Source organism: Eumetopias jubatus, unplaced genomic scaffold (genome assembly GCF_037043125.1).
Source record: "Eumetopias jubatus isolate StellerSeaLion01/CBP00866 unplaced genomic scaffold, mEumJub1_p1.0 scaffold_5, whole genome shotgun sequence".
Lineage (NCBI taxonomy): Eukaryota > Metazoa > Chordata > Mammalia > Carnivora > Otariidae > Eumetopias > Eumetopias jubatus.
In genome coordinates this window covers 31,554,279-31,569,385 of record NW_028274811.1, presented here as the reverse complement: position 1 = coordinate 31,569,385, position 15,107 = coordinate 31,554,279, and the positions used below count along the sequence as shown (strand labels likewise).

General features: G+C 41.5%; 1 protein-coding gene across 1 annotated transcript in view; it reads left to right on the top strand.

The window, feature by feature from the left end:
- The first annotated feature begins 906 nt into the window (after positions 1 to 906).
- The window catches only part of CDC23 (cell division cycle 23), a 19,119-nt gene continuing 4,918 nt past the window's right edge, over positions 907 to 15,107 (top strand). Inside the window, exons 1-9 of the mRNA XM_028103652.2 lie at positions 907 to 1,073; positions 1,156 to 1,228; positions 4,099 to 4,236; positions 5,718 to 5,760; positions 6,699 to 6,804; positions 6,910 to 7,042; positions 8,587 to 8,764; positions 8,851 to 8,948; positions 9,095 to 9,176. Coding sequence (XP_027959453.1) covers positions 913 to 1,073; positions 1,156 to 1,228; positions 4,099 to 4,236; positions 5,718 to 5,760; positions 6,699 to 6,804; positions 6,910 to 7,042; positions 8,587 to 8,764; positions 8,851 to 8,948; positions 9,095 to 9,176 — 1,012 coding nt within the window. The 5' untranslated portion in view covers positions 907 to 912. The remainder of the gene's footprint in view (positions 1,074 to 1,155; positions 1,229 to 4,098; positions 4,237 to 5,717; positions 5,761 to 6,698; positions 6,805 to 6,909; positions 7,043 to 8,586; positions 8,765 to 8,850; positions 8,949 to 9,094; positions 9,177 to 15,107) is intronic.

The following is a 15,107-nucleotide window of genomic DNA, read 5'->3' as shown; positions in this document are numbered from 1 at the left end:
GTGGCTCAGTCGTTAAGCGTCTGCCTTGGGCTCAGGTCACGATCCCAGGGTCTTGGGATCGAGTCCCACATCGGGCTCCCCGCTCAGCGGGAAGCCTGCTTCTCCCTCTCCCACTCCCCCTGCTTGTGCTCTCTCTCTCGCTGCGTTTCTCTGTCAAATAAATAAATAAAATCTTAAAAAAAAAAGAACACCAGGGGTAGATCTGGCTTATAATCTAGACTCTCTCCTTGGAAAAGTGATAAACTCCCTGAGGTTCCATTTTGTCTGTAAAATTGGGATGATACGAATATCATAGAGCTGTTTTAAAGGTTAAACCAGACCACAGTTGTAAAAAGTACAGAACCTGTGCTGTTATAGGGTAAACCCTCAATAAATGTTAACTATCCTTATCCCCCTGGGGTGGATAAAGAGGAAGGATTCTCCATCTGTGGCCATACAGCCTCCTACTCAAGGAAAAATCCAGAGGATAGCGGGCAACCTTGCTAGACACGTACATCATTTCGCCGTCCAGTAGCACAGAATCTGCCCACAGACCACACTCTCGTCCAACCACATCACCACTAAGGTGCAGGACATTTTCTCGTCTGCACCCTTTCTTGCCCCTACTCCCAGCCCCAGTTTCCCAATCCACCCATTCTAGTTGCTCGTTCTTCTTTGCCCCGCCCAGAGACAATGCCTTTTTTTTTTTCTCCCCACACGCTCTCTAGTTCTAACTTTCCCGCCCCAGTAGCTCTTGACCAATCGGAGATGGGATTGTCTCTTCTTTCCCGGCCTCTTGGTGACGTTACGAGAAGTAGCACCTCTGATTGGATATTCTGGAGCAGAAGCCTACCAATAACTGGCTGACTTTTTTGGTGCGGACGGACCGCTAGCATTATCACTGGTGATTGGTTGGAGTGGCGAGAGAGGAAAATGGCTGCGAGTCCCTCTATAGTCCCGGTGGCTGTGACTGCTGCGGTGGTGCCGGTCCTGTCAGCTAGCAGCGATTTCTCAAATTTGCGAGAAATTAAGAAGCAGCTGCTACTCATCGCAGGCCTTACTCGGGAGCGGGGCCTACTGCACAGTAGCAAATGGTGAGATGTCGGGGTCGGAAGGGACTAGACTTGGATCCTTGGCCTTTGGGGCTTTGGAGCTAATTCAGTTTGGGTGTTCCAGGTCCGCGGAGTTGGCCTTCTCCCTCCCGGCCTTGCCTCTGGCCGAGCTGCAGCCGCCGCCGCCTATTACAGAGGTAAGGACTTCCATCACTGCCAGTGCTCTTCATCAACCCCAAGAGTTACCGAGTACCCTGTGGCTGGATGGGAGCATAGTGCTTATCGGGAATGTTTGTGGAGGGAATTCAAGCATTTAAAGAGCTGAATGTTCTAAGCGATTTTATCGGTGTGGTTTTGTTGATCTTTGTAAAGATTTGGTGGTGTTTTACTTAAACTGGAGAGAATTAGTAAACAGTCCTTGCTTAATGGGGCGCCTGGGTGGCTCAGTTGGTTAAGCGACTGCCTTCGGCTCAGGTCATGATCCTGGAGTCCCGGGATCGAGTCCCACATCGGGCTCCCTGCTCGGCGGGGAGTCTGCTTCTCCCTCTGACCCTCTTCCCTCTTGTGCTCTCTATCTCTCATTCTCTCTCTCTAATAAATAAATAAAATCTTAAAAAAAAAAAAAAAAAACAGTCCTTGCTTAAGATTGCAGCCTTTTAAGGTTTTGTAGCCCAGACACTGTTCTTAACGATGAGAAGAATCAAAGTTTTTTTTTTTTTTTTTAAGATTTTATTTATTTGACAGAGAGAGAGAGACAGCGAGGGAGGGAACAGAAGCAGGGGGAGTGGGAGAGGGAGAAGCAGGCTTCCCGCTGAGCAGGGAGCCCAATGTGGGGCTCGATCCCAGGACCCTGGGATCATGACCTGAGCCGAAGGCAGACGCTTAACGACTGAGCCACCCAGGCGCCCCCCCTCCTTTTTTTTTTTTAATAGATTTTATTCATTTATTTGTCAGAGAGAGAGAGGGCAGGCAGGGGGAGAGGCAGAAAGAGGGAGAAGCAGACTCCCCGCTGAGCAAGTAGCCCGATGCGATGCGGGACTCCATCCCAGGACCCTGGGGTCATGACCTGAGCTGAAGGCAGAGGCTCAACTGCCTGAGCCACCCAGGAGTCCCGAGAAGAATCAAAGGTTTTAACAACAGTGCGAAACTGGCTTTGGATTCAGATAGTTCTGCGTTCAAATCTCAGCTACACTAGTGACTTTTGGCAACTTACATAATATCCTGAGCCATAGTGTTTTCATTTTTGAAATGCATATATTAATAGTATCTACTTTAAGGGGATATTGAGAAAATTAAATGAGATATGAATATATTTTATGTATGATGTGTATAGCAGGTATTTTTACATAGTCTGTGTAGTCTGAATGGTTTTCATCATAATCCATTTTGTTTTTCCTGAAGATGCCATTTCTTGACCCTTCTCCGTCCGCTCCCCCCTCCCATGCACGCACACACACTTAAAAACAGTGAATATTTCCTACTCCAAAAGGTATAATGGAGATGAGAAGGGATGGGGAAGGAAATAAGAAAATGGTGAGTGGATGTGAAAAAGGCCAGTAGACTCCTAAGCTGAATGGACACATTTAGGACTTGTTCCAATGAAGAAAACACTGAATATGTTTTGGTTCCAATTTTGTTCTGGTAATACTTGCAGCAAGAAGGATAAGGAGAATGAAGTTATTGAAGTTTTAATCATGGGGCGCCTGGGTGGCTCAGTCATTGGACGTCTACCTTTGGCTTGGGTCATGGTCCCGGGGTCCTGGGATGAGCCCCGCCTCAGACTCCCTGCTCGGCGGGAGGTCTGCTTCTCACTCTCCTACTCCCCCTGCTTGTGTTCCCTCTCTCACTGTGTCTGTCTCTGTCAAATAAATAAATAAAATCTTTAAAAAAAAGAAATTCTTAAAAAAATTTTTTTTTTTAAATAAAGTTTTAATCAACTTACCCCTAGAATTTGGGGGGATTATATGCTTTTTTAACTTAAATATGCATCATCTCTTTTATTTCCATACAGAATTATGTCTGTGTTCTATGCCTTTTGCAATACTAACACGTCAGAACTTTTTGAAGTATAAAAAATATAAGTAATTGCATAGTATATTGCATTTTTTTGAAGATTTTATTCATTTGTTTGTCAGAGAGAGCATGAGCAGGGAGGAAAGGCAGAGTGAGAAGCAGACTCCCCGCTGAGCAAGGAGCCTGATGGCGGGACTCTATCCCGGGACCCTGAGATCATGACCTGAGCTGAGGGCAGATGCTTAAACCGACTGAGCCACCCAAGCATCCCAGTATATTGCATTTTTGTACATATTTGAAAGCCTAGAAGCAGCAAATGGCAGATATTAATGCTAGACATTTTCCATTACTTTTCCACTTATTCCTCCTCAAATCTGTACCACTTGCTTCATTTTACTGATGAAGAAGGGAATTCTCAGAGAAACTAAGTAACTTCCCTGTTAATGTCATGAAACCAGGAAATCAAGGAATTGGAATTTGAATCCAGGTCCCTAACACTAAAGCCTATGCAACTTCCCACAGCATTTAAAGAAACAATACACGTTTCTGAGTGTCTTGGTTTAGTTTTTTAAATTTTTATTTTTTTCCCAACTTTTTATTTTGAAAAAAAGTTCCATAATCCTGGGGGGTGCCTGGGTGGCTCAGTTGGTTAAGCATCTGCCTTCTGCTGAGGCCATGATCCCAGGGTCCTGGGACTGAGCCCCACATCAGGCTCTCTGCTCAGTGGGGAGCCTGCTTCTTGCTCTCCCTCTGCCCCTCCCCTTGCTCTCTCTCTCTTTCTCTCTGTCTCTCCTTCTCTCTCTCTATCAAATAAATAAAATCTTAAAAAAAATTTTCATAACCTTAGTTTGTAATAAAATAATATGCAAAAGTAATTACGTATATATGTATATGTAAATAAATATATATGCTAGGTTTTGGGGAGGAAGAAAATACTTTTTCTTACATCCTGAAGTTAATGAATATACTTCTTTTTTTTTTTTAATGAATATCCTTCTTGAATTTGAATTTTTATTGTCTTACTCTCTAACACTCATCCTTACCTCTCTTCTAGGAGGATGCCCGGGATATGGATGCTTACACCCTGGCCAAAGCCTACTTTGATGTTAAAGAGTATGATCGGGCAGCACATTTCCTGCATGGCTGCAATAGCAAGAAAGCCTATTTCCTATACATGTATTCCAGATATCTGGTGAGGGCCGTTTTAAGATGTCATTCTGCCTTCAGTGAAGCATCCATATTTAATACCAAGGGGGAAATTTTTAATCTTTTATTTATTTATTTTTTAAAAAGATTTTATTTATTTGACAGAGAGACACAGCGAGAGAGGGAACATAAGCAGGGGGAGTGGGAGAGGGAGAAGCAGGCTTCCCACTGAGCAGGGAGCCCGATGCGTTACTCAGTCCCAAGACCCTGGGATCGTGACCTGAGCCGAAGGCAGACACTTAACAACTGAGCCACCCAGGTGCCCCAAATTTTAATCTTTTAAATAGTTTAGCAGTAGTCTACTTGTTAAATGTACTTTATAAATACTTAACAGTAATAAAGAAGCTATCATAAATAAAGTTAAAAAGTGACAGTATAAAAGAAAATATTAAAACTATTGATAAGGGCGCCTGGCTGGCTCAGTCCGTGGAGCATGTGACTTTTTGATCTCTTGGGGTCATGAGTTTGAGCCCCACACTGGGTGTAGAGATGACTTAAAAAGATAAAATCTTTAAAAAAAATTGACAATATATTTTTTTAAGTTTTATTTATAACACACGAGTCCAAGATCACAAGTTGCATGCTCTTCTGACTGAGCCAGCTATGTGCCCTCATAATATTCATTATTGACAAAGGTGTGAGGCAGTAGACTCCCTGTTTTAGTAGTAAAAGTTGGTAAAGAAGTTTTAGAAGTCAATTTTGGCAGATTATGTCCATTTGAAATACTGTGACCAGATAATTCTACTTTAAGAAACTTATCCAGTAGAAATACTTCAATATATGCACAAGGATATATGAATAGGGATATTTATTAAAGTATTTTTTGTGATAGCTATAAAATGTCAATAACCTAAATAGTCATTGTTCATTCTTGCCTGAAGTATTCTTTACTATCATGTTGCAAAATGATGATTTTCCACGCCAGTGTTCTCTCCATATTTACTACTTGCCACTTGGCATTCTATATGTGAACTTTCCCTCCCCTTCTCCATTTACTTGTTTAATATCAAAGATTCTTATTTTTTTTAATTGTTTATAATTTAGTACTGTACTTAATTAGTTTGGTGCTCAGATTATTCCAGATTTGACCATTGGGGGCCCTTGAATTGTTGTTTAAAAGTAGTGACTGTGGGGTGCCGGGGTGACGCAGTTGGTTGAGCCTTTGACTCTTGGTTTCCGCTCTGGTTTGATCTCACGGTTGTAGGATCCAGCCCCATGTTGGCCTCTGCACTTAGCTCAGAGTCTGCTTAGGACTCTCCCTCTGCTCCTCTCCCCTACTCTCTCTCTGTCTCTGTCTCTCTCTAAAATAAATAAATAAACCTTTAATAAATAAAAAATAAGAGTAGTGACTAGTAGTATTTGCCATTTGGTTGGACTTGGGCCCCTTAGCTGGAATCAGGTTGCTAGTTTTAGAATGAGTTTCAAAATAAACTGAGTTAAGACCTTTTTGTTGATTTTCTCTTACAGTCTGGAGAAAAGAAGAAGGACGATGAAACAGTTGATAGCCTAGGTATGAATTTCTTTCCTTTATCTTTTGGACTAAAGCAGGGGTTGCACACTCAAATGCCTACATGAGCCAGGCAGGTAATATAAATGTGTGAAGTGGACCTAGGAGGACTGTTAAAAATGAGAGAGCACAATTTCCTGCTTGTTACATACCTCTGGCTGAGGGCTGCCTTGAGGAATTGTGGGCCTAGGGTTGTCAAGGCTTTCTTCCCTTGGCCCTACCCCATTCTTTGGAACCTGAAGCTGGAAATTCAGGTTTTTAGTTGAGGCTTGTGATTTTTAAACATGGTAACTATTTCAAATTTTTAAAAACCTCTGCGGGCCTGGGGCGCCCGGGTGGCTCAGTTGGTTGGGTGTTTGACTCCTGATTTCAGCTCCGATCATGATCTCAGGGTCCTGAGGTTGAGCCCCATGCTCAGCTGGGAATCTGCTTGAGATTCTCTCTTTCTCTCTCTCCCTCCACCCCCCCCCCCACTTACACTGTCTCTTTCTGTCTAAAATAAATAAATCAATCTTCAAACAAACAAACAGGGGCACCTGGGTGGCTCAGTCATTAAGCGGCTGCCTTCAGCTCAGGTCATGGTGCCAGGGTCTTGGGATCGAGCCCTACATCGGGCTCTCTGCTCTGAGGGAAGCCTGCTTCTCCCTCTCCTACTCCCTCTGATTGTGTTCCCTCTCTCACTGTGTCTCTCTCTGTCAAATAAATAAATAAAATCTTTAAAAAACAAACAAAAAACCTCTGTGAGCCTAACAAAATATGACTGCAGACCAGTTATCAGTTGTAATTTCTGGTAAAAGTAAATGGATTGTGTAAGATGTTGTCCACTTCTAGCGTTTGCTCTAAGTTCCAGTTGTAACTCTGGTTGATGCTCAAGGGGAATGTCTAGGTCTACGAAATGACCATTGGCAGTCTTTCCTTAGAGCTGAGATTTTGTTTCCTAGGTCCCCTGGAGAAAGGACAAGTAAAAAATGAGGCACTTAGAGAATTGAGAGTGGAGCTCAGCAAAAAACACCAGGCTCGGGAACTTGATGGATTTGGCCTTTATCTGTAAGTGTTAGAGTAATTTGGATTTTTCTGTAACATTTTCTTCTGAGTAGAAGGGAGGTGTTATGAAACATTGATTTCTCCTGTAATTGTTTCTTGCCTTCCTAGATACGGTGTGGTGCTTCGAAAACTGGACCTGGTGAAAGAGGCCATTGATGTGTTTGTGGAGGCTACTCATGTTTTGCCTTTGCACTGGGGAGCCTGGCTAGAACTCTGTAACTTGATTACAGACAAAGAGATGGTAAATTGAGAAATTTATGTGAAAGACCCTCTGCTCCAAGTCTTATGTAATTCTGTAATGGGATCGGAGGAGAGAGGTTTGCTAAACCTTTGCTTGTAGCTGGGTCTTTGCTCCTTCTCTAATCTCTTTCACTGTTGGAATTTCAGTCTTCATTTGAAAGTCTAATGTCTGGCTCTTGGCTGGTAGTTGTTGTTGGATTTGTGTGTAGTTATAATATGAGTATCTTCTCTGTATTTCATGTTTTCACATTCAAGTTTTACTGTAACTTGTTGTATAGGCTAAATGTTAGTATATTTTGTTTCCTTATTCCAAAGATGCCATAGGAAAGGTTTCTCTGATATCAAGGATTGTATTAAAAACATTTTTAAGGTCTCTTCTGAGCTTTCCTAGCACTCTGTAAAGATTTATAGTTTTCTTAATTAATGAAATAATGTAAACTGCAATCATTTTATTAGTCCTTGTTAGAGGACATTGTCTATAGAGTTTATTTTGCCATTCTTCAGTAGTTAATGGAATTAATAATACACTTCATTTTGTTGGCTTTAAAGAGCCAAAGGCTGGTTGATGTCCCCCAGTAATGATATGTGCTGCTAAATCTATGTCTGAAATCTTATCTTGGTTTATTCCTATTCATTATCTCTAACTGCCTACTAGACTTTCATTGAAAGTTTGTTTTATCTCTGAACTCAAAGTATGCAAAACCAAGTTTCTGATCTTGCCTGACAAATTCTCTTTCTTCCTCCCAGCTTGAGAGACTCTCTTGACAGCATCACTATTTCTCAAGACACCCAGTCTTGATGCTGCACAGTCATATTTGTTCTTTCTCTTAATCTCCTTTCTTCTAGTCAGTTGCCAGACCTTCCCATAGTTTCCTTCTCGTATGCGTCTCTTTCTCTTGGTTTTCTTTGCCATGTTGGTTTTCAACTTACATTTGGATTACTTATAATTAATAGCTGCTTTTCTGTCTAGCTTTTCCATTTATACACTCCCATTCCCAAGCCATTTTGTATACTGTTTTCAAACTTACTCTTAAAACACCCATGTTATCGTGTCATTCTCTTGCCGAAAATTGTAGTGGTTTCCTATTGCATCCCACTTCCTGTTGCACCATAGGACCTGCCCTACCAGTTCAGTCTTATTTTTTCACTTACTTTTGAGCACATAGCCTCCCCTTAAACTAAGCTAGCTTCCTCATCCAATTCACACACACTCATCAGGATTGTTTTGCCTGTCTTTATGTTGTTGCCCTGCCTAGAATGTTCTTTTTTTCTCTTCCTCTCTCTTTTTTCTTTCTAAGTTCTACCCATCCTTTAAGACTCACCTGAAATCCTATCTTTTCTTTGAAGTCTTCCTCAACTAGGTCATTCCTCCCTACTATGTTTGTGAGTCCTATTCACTTAATTGAATTGCCCTGTGTTCATTGTTAGGCGCTCTCATGAAGTTTTGGTGATAAATTTCTTTAGACAATAAAGATAGTTCCTTGATGTTCATTTGGAAGAGAGGTCAAAGTATATTAAGTGTGTCCCTCTCTCTCCTGCTGCCAGCTGAAGTTCCTGTCTTTGCCAGACACCTGGATGAAAGAGTTTTTTCTGGCTCATATATACACAGAGTTGCAGTTGATAGAGGAGGCCCTGCAAAAGTATCAGAATCTCATTGATGTGGGCTTCTCTAAGAGCTCATATATTGTTTCCCAAATTGCAGTTGCCTATCACAATATCAGAGGTGAGTGAATAAGGATAATAAATACCATCAAATCCTGAAGGTAGCACTGTGTTGTTTTTTTAAACTTTCTTATCTTCTTTCTACAGACATTGACAAAGCCCTTTCTATTTTTAATGAGCTAAGGAAACAAGACCCTTACAGGATTGAAAATATGGACACATTCTCCAACCTTCTTTATGTCAGGGTGAGCTGCTTTTGTTTAGACTTGGTCAGGCTCTTTTGTGCTTTAATCTTCTGGGTTGGGTTGTCATTGAGTTGCGGTAGCTATAAGAAAAATAAGGTCGGGGGATTCCTCATTCATGCTTAGATTGTCTTTCTCTTTTCTTCCAGAGCATGAAGTCTGAGTTGAGTTATCTGGCTCACAACCTCTGTGAGATAGATAAATATCGTGTAGAAACATGCTGTGTAATTGGTAAGAGTCACTACTTTTTTTTCTTTTAAGATTTATTTTTATTGTAAGTAATGCAAATGTAAAAATAATAGTATAAAAGCATCAAGGATAACAAAATCATATACTATAGAATGTAAAAACTGGGTATAATCCCACTCCCAAGATTGTTCAGTGAGCATGACTCCAGAATATTTTTCTTTGTGAATACTAAAAATGTGTGTGTATAATTTGCTTGCTAAAAACAAGTCATTATAAACACTGGTTTGTAATTTCTTCTTTTTTTTTAACTTAACAGTATATCTTTTCTATCTTTTTATTTAGTACATCCAGACTTGTATTATTTTGATGGCTATTTAGTATTTTATTACATAGATGTGCCAGCATTTTTATGTAATCATTTTCTATTATGTTAAGTTGTGGCCACTGTTTGTTAATATAAAAACAGTTTCAGGAACCATCTTTGTGTGTGTGTGTGTGTGTGTGTGTGTGTGTGTGTGTGTGTGTGTGTGTCCCCGCGCACGCAAAATTGTGGTTTTATTAAAGAACCGGTACAGGACCCGAGGGCAGAAAGAGCTGCTGCACTGGGGTCTTGAGGACTGGTGATTATACACTCAGAGTTGGGGGAAGGAAAAGGGAGGTTTCAAAAGGGCTTTCAGTGCTAAGGAGGACGGACCTGCGGAGGCCTTGTCATTGTCAAGTTAATGTTGTTTTCCCCTCTGGCAAGGTATTAAAGTTAAGATAGTTGGGAGATTCCTGGAAGAAAGTCACACAAAGTCCCACCTGGGAGTGAGGGGGTAGGGGGAGGTTGCAGGCTGTCAGCTTATGCTTTGTCTTCAGCTTGCCTTCTGCTCCCTCATCATTTCGCCCCTGAACAGTTTTGACTCTTAAATCTTTAAGGTTGTTGAAGGTGGAAGGGCTCATCTTCTGTAACTTCTTCCTGCCGAGTAGGGGTGTAGAGATGCCCCTACCTAGGTCAAAATTGGTCAATTGGGGAACATATAGGGGAGTTATGAAAGGGGAGGCAGCCTAATCCAACATGGTCAACATGTATGAATCTCTTTGAGTAGGAGGGATCATCTGTCGATGTGAAGTCATTGTAGGAATGGAGTCTCGGCACCAAGCAGAGAGATACTGAAAAAGATAATGCATTAAGATTAGTATGGCTATAAGAATGACAGGTCCAACAAAGAGATCCTTAATAGTTGACCATAGTTTTCTTCCAGTCCAGGAGTTTAAAGCAATCACTAAAGGAAAGAGATCATTTAAAATGCCAATTTGAGTATTCGTGTCAGTTAAAAACCCAGAAGTATTTTTGTGATTATCTGGAATGTATACAGAGCATTCTGTTTTTATGATAGAGCAAAGTTCTGCCTTGTGCAACAGTTAAAACACCTAATGTCATTCTTTTTATAAAGCTGCTTTACACATTTGTATTACTTTAGTATTTAATAGAGAAATGTTACTTTGATTGTCATATAAGGATTTAACCATGTACTTATTAAGAGCTTCTTTGTGTCAGACAACATCCTCCAGTCTTAAAGAAGGAACAAAGATGGATGCCAGGTGGTCATACCAATGAGACACAAAACATGTCCGCCATTGTTTTAAATTTGGAAGGTTAGCTGGGTTTAATAATGGTAATGGTTTTAACAATGTGTCTGTGCATCCAGGCAAAACCCAGAGTACAGCGGCCTATCCAGCTTGGGGGAGCCATGGCCACAAGTTAGAGTCACATAGCCATTGGGTCCCAGCCAGGACCCAGCCATTGATTACTGGGCCTCCTTGCACTGCAATCAGGATATTAAGGGCTATTCAGTTTTGGAGGGTCATCCTTTGAATTTGTGTGAATTTCAGGCCCATTTCATTGGGGAGCTATGGCTTGATAATAATCCCCTTTTCTTTAAATTGCTCCATGGGCTTATGGGATGAGGAAGGCATTTTTGGAGTCAGTATAAATATTTTTAAGACTTTTGCCAATTGCAAAGCACAAGTGGGTGCTATTAATTCTGCTTTGGGGGCAGACGTGTTTGCTGACAGGGCTTTGGCCTCAACAGTCTGAGTTAGACTGACTATATAGCATACCCAGCTTTTCTTACCCCTTTTTCATGAAACAACTGCCATAAACTAATTGTCTTCTATGTTTTTGATAGGGGAGTCTTTTAAATCTGGTTGACTCGAATAAGCAAGATCAATGACCTCTGAACAGTTTACTCTATAGAAGTTACGATGGTCAGGTCCAGGCATAAGGGTAGCTGGGTTTAAAGTTTGACACATTTTAAGTATTATTTCAGGCATGTCTGTAAGCATTGCCTGGTGTTTAATAAGTCAGTTTCCCTTGGGACGCGTGGGTGGCTCAGTCGGTTAAGCATCTGCCTTTGGCCCAGGTCATGATCCCAGGATCCTGGGGTCAAGTCCTGCTTCGGGCTCCTTGCTCAGCAGGGAGCCTGCTTCTCCCTCTGCCTGCTCTGCCTGCAGCTCTCCCTGCTTGTGCATTCTCTCTCTCTGATAAATGAATAAAATCTTTTAAAAACAAGTCAGTTTCCCATCATCCATTGGTGGCTTTTGGTCTCTAAGACACTCTGGACCTGATGTGAAGTCATTACAGTCAGGGAATGTCCCACAATGAGCTTTGAGGTTCCTTTTACCAGGAGGGCTGTTAAAGGCTTGGCTAAAGCCTTTGTTTGCGATTGTACCTCAGTAGAGGTGGCTTCTAGGATAAATACGACTATGAGGATGAAACCATCAAGAAGGCCCCCCCTTTTTAAAGTTAAAAAAAAAATTATTTTATTTTTAAGATTATTTTTATTTTATTTTATTTTTTTTAAAGATTTTATTTATGTATTTGAGACAGAGAGAATGAGAGAGAGAGAGCACATGAGAGGGGGGAGGGTCAGAGGGAGAAGCAGACTCCCCGCTGAGCGGGGAGCCCGATACGGGACTCGATCCAGGGACTCCAGGATCATGACCTGAGCCGAAGGCAGTCGCTTAACCAACTGAGCCACCCAGGCGCCCAAGATTTTTTATTTATTTGACAGAGAGAGACAGTGAGAGCGGGAACACAAGCAGGGGGAGTGGGAGAGGGAGAAGCAGGCTCCCCACCGAGCAGGGAGCCCAATGCGGGGCTCGATCCCAGGACCCTGGGACCATGACCTGAGCCGAAGGCAGACGCTCAATGTACTGAGCCACCCAGGTGCCCCCTTTTTAAGATTTTTATTTATTTATTTGAGAGAGCACGAGCAGGGGGAGGGGCAGAAGGAGGGAGAAGCAGGCTCCCGCTGAGCAGGGAGCCCGACATGGGGCTTGATCCCAGGACCTTGGGAGCATGACCTGAGCCGAAGGCAGATGCTTAACTGACTGAGCCACCCAAGCACCCCAAGAAGCCCTTTTTTTTGGTTTGAGATCTAGACTTAACAATATTCTAATTACAAGGAATCACTGGGAAGTGGGAGAAGATTTGTCAAGAGATAAAGGCATCCCCAGGTGCATCATCCAATCAGGAGCCATCTTTGTATGTGGACATTTATTTTTGCACATTTATGCAACTGTTTCTGTATAATATCTTCTTTTTTTTTTTTAAAGAAAAAATCATATATACTATAGTATGGCATGGTTAAGTTTGGACTCTGGAACCAGACTACTCAAGTTTAAATCTTGGTTGTACTACCAGGTAGCTGTGTGACCTTGGACTTAGCCTGTCTATGCTAGTTTTCTTATTAATAAAGGGATAATAGTAGATCCTTCTCTCAGGTAATTGTCATGAGGATTAGATAAATTGATGCCTAGAAAGCACTTATACCAGTGTAGCTTGCCCAGCATGTTGTAACCATTCATTATATTTTAGCTCTTCCAAATGTGATTAAAAAAAAAAAAATCTCATCTACTTGATCTTTGCTCAAAACTTGGCTTGTTCTAACTTCTTTAATATCTCCATCATCCTCACTCCTTTAGCACCTAGGGCTTATATAGGGCTATATCCCTTTTTCTGGGTGGGGAATCAATATTTTGGCCTAGAAATGTACCATGTTCAAACATACAGCTTTCATTCCTTCCCTTTCCCTACTCCCCAGCTAATGACTATTTAGGTTATTTTTTCATTTTTACTATTAGAAACATTCTGCTTCATAGCTACATTAGAAACAGGATTTGTGGGGTTTTTAAATTATTAAGTTTATTTATTTATTTTATTTATTTTTTAAAAGATTTTATTTATTTATTTGCCAGAGAGAGAGAGAGCGAGAGCGCACACAGCAAGGGGGAGCAGCAGAGGCAGAGGGAGAAGCAGGCTCGTTGCTGAGCAGGGAGCCTGATGTGGGGCTCGATCCCAGGACCCTGGGACTATGACTTGGGCTGAAGGCAGACGCTTAACCGACTGAGCCACCCAGGCATCCCAATTATTATTAAGGTTAATGTTATATTAGTTTCAGGTGTACAACACAGAGATTTGACAGTTATCTATATTCCTGAACACTCATCATGATAAGCGTAGTCACCATACAGTTATTACAGTATTATTGACTGTATTCCCTATGCTGTACTTTGCTTTCTGTGACTTATTTACTTTATAACTGGAAATTTGTGACTTTTAATCCCCTTTATTCATTTGTTCTTTTTTTATTTATTTTATTTTATTTTATTTTTTAAAGATTTTATTTATTTATTTAATAGAGAGAGAGAGACAGCAAGAGAGGGAACACAAGCAGGGGGAGGGCAGAGGGAGAAGCAGGCTTCCCGCGGAGCAGGGAGCCCGATGCGGGGCTCGATCCCAGGACCCTGAGATCATGACCTGAGCTGAAGGCAGTTGCTTAACCAACTGAGCCACCCAGGCGCCCCTCAGTTGTTCTTTTTTTAAAAAAATAGTTTTTTTCTAAAAATAACTTTATTGAAAAAAACAGCTTCATTGAGGTATAATTTACATACCATAAAATTTACCAACTTTAAGTTTACAGTTCAATGAGTTTTTGTAAATTTATAGAGTTGTGTAACCATAGCCATAAATCCAGTTTAGAATATTCTGGCACCCTTGGAAGTTCCCCTGAATGTGTTTGCAGGCAGTCCCCCTTGCATCCCCCAGCAGCCACAGATTTGCCTTCTCACTCTATATTTTGCCTTTTCTTGAAATTTTCATGTTAAGGCGCTCTTGGAATAATTAGTCTTACTGTCTGGCTTCTTTCACTTAGCTGTTTCTGAAATTACCCATGTCGTAGCATGTATCAGTAGTTCTTTCCTTTTTAATGTTGACTAGTATTCCATTGTTTAGATATATACATTTTATTTATCCATTTACCAGTTGACATAAGTCAAATGGCTTCTATACCCTTTCTGCAAATAAAATCTTTCACAGAATCCCAAAAGCTTTCACTTGTTCTTTTCAAGACCAATGCTAGTAGAACTGCTTTAATTCTTGTGGGAGAGAGGAGCTCAGAGCTCTACCTTTTTATCCCTTGAGGTATATACCTCTTTAGAAACCTAGGAATAGGGGCGCCTGGATGGCTGTCATTAAGCCTCTGCCTTCAGCTCAGGTCATGATCCCAGAGTCCTGGAATTGAGCCCCGCATTGGGCTCCCTGCTTGGTGGGAAGCCTGCTTCTCCCTCTCCCATTCCCCCTGCTTGTGTTCCTGCTCTTGCTGTCTCTCTGTCAAATAAATAAATAAAATCTTAAAAAAAAAACAAAACCTAGGAATATAGTTGGAAAACTACCAATCTAAAGCATACTATAGAAATTTCCTACCTTTTTTTTTTTTAAAGATTTCATTTATTTATTTATTCATGAGAGACAGAGGGAAAGAGAGAGAGGGAGAGAGAGAGAGAGAGAAGCAGAGGGAGAAGCAGGCTCCCAAGGAGCAAGGAGCCCGATGTGGGACTTGATCCCAGGACCCTGGGATCGTGACTTGAGCCGAAGGCAGACGCTTAAGAATCTGAGCCACCCAGGCGCCCTACCTTTTTTTTTTTTAA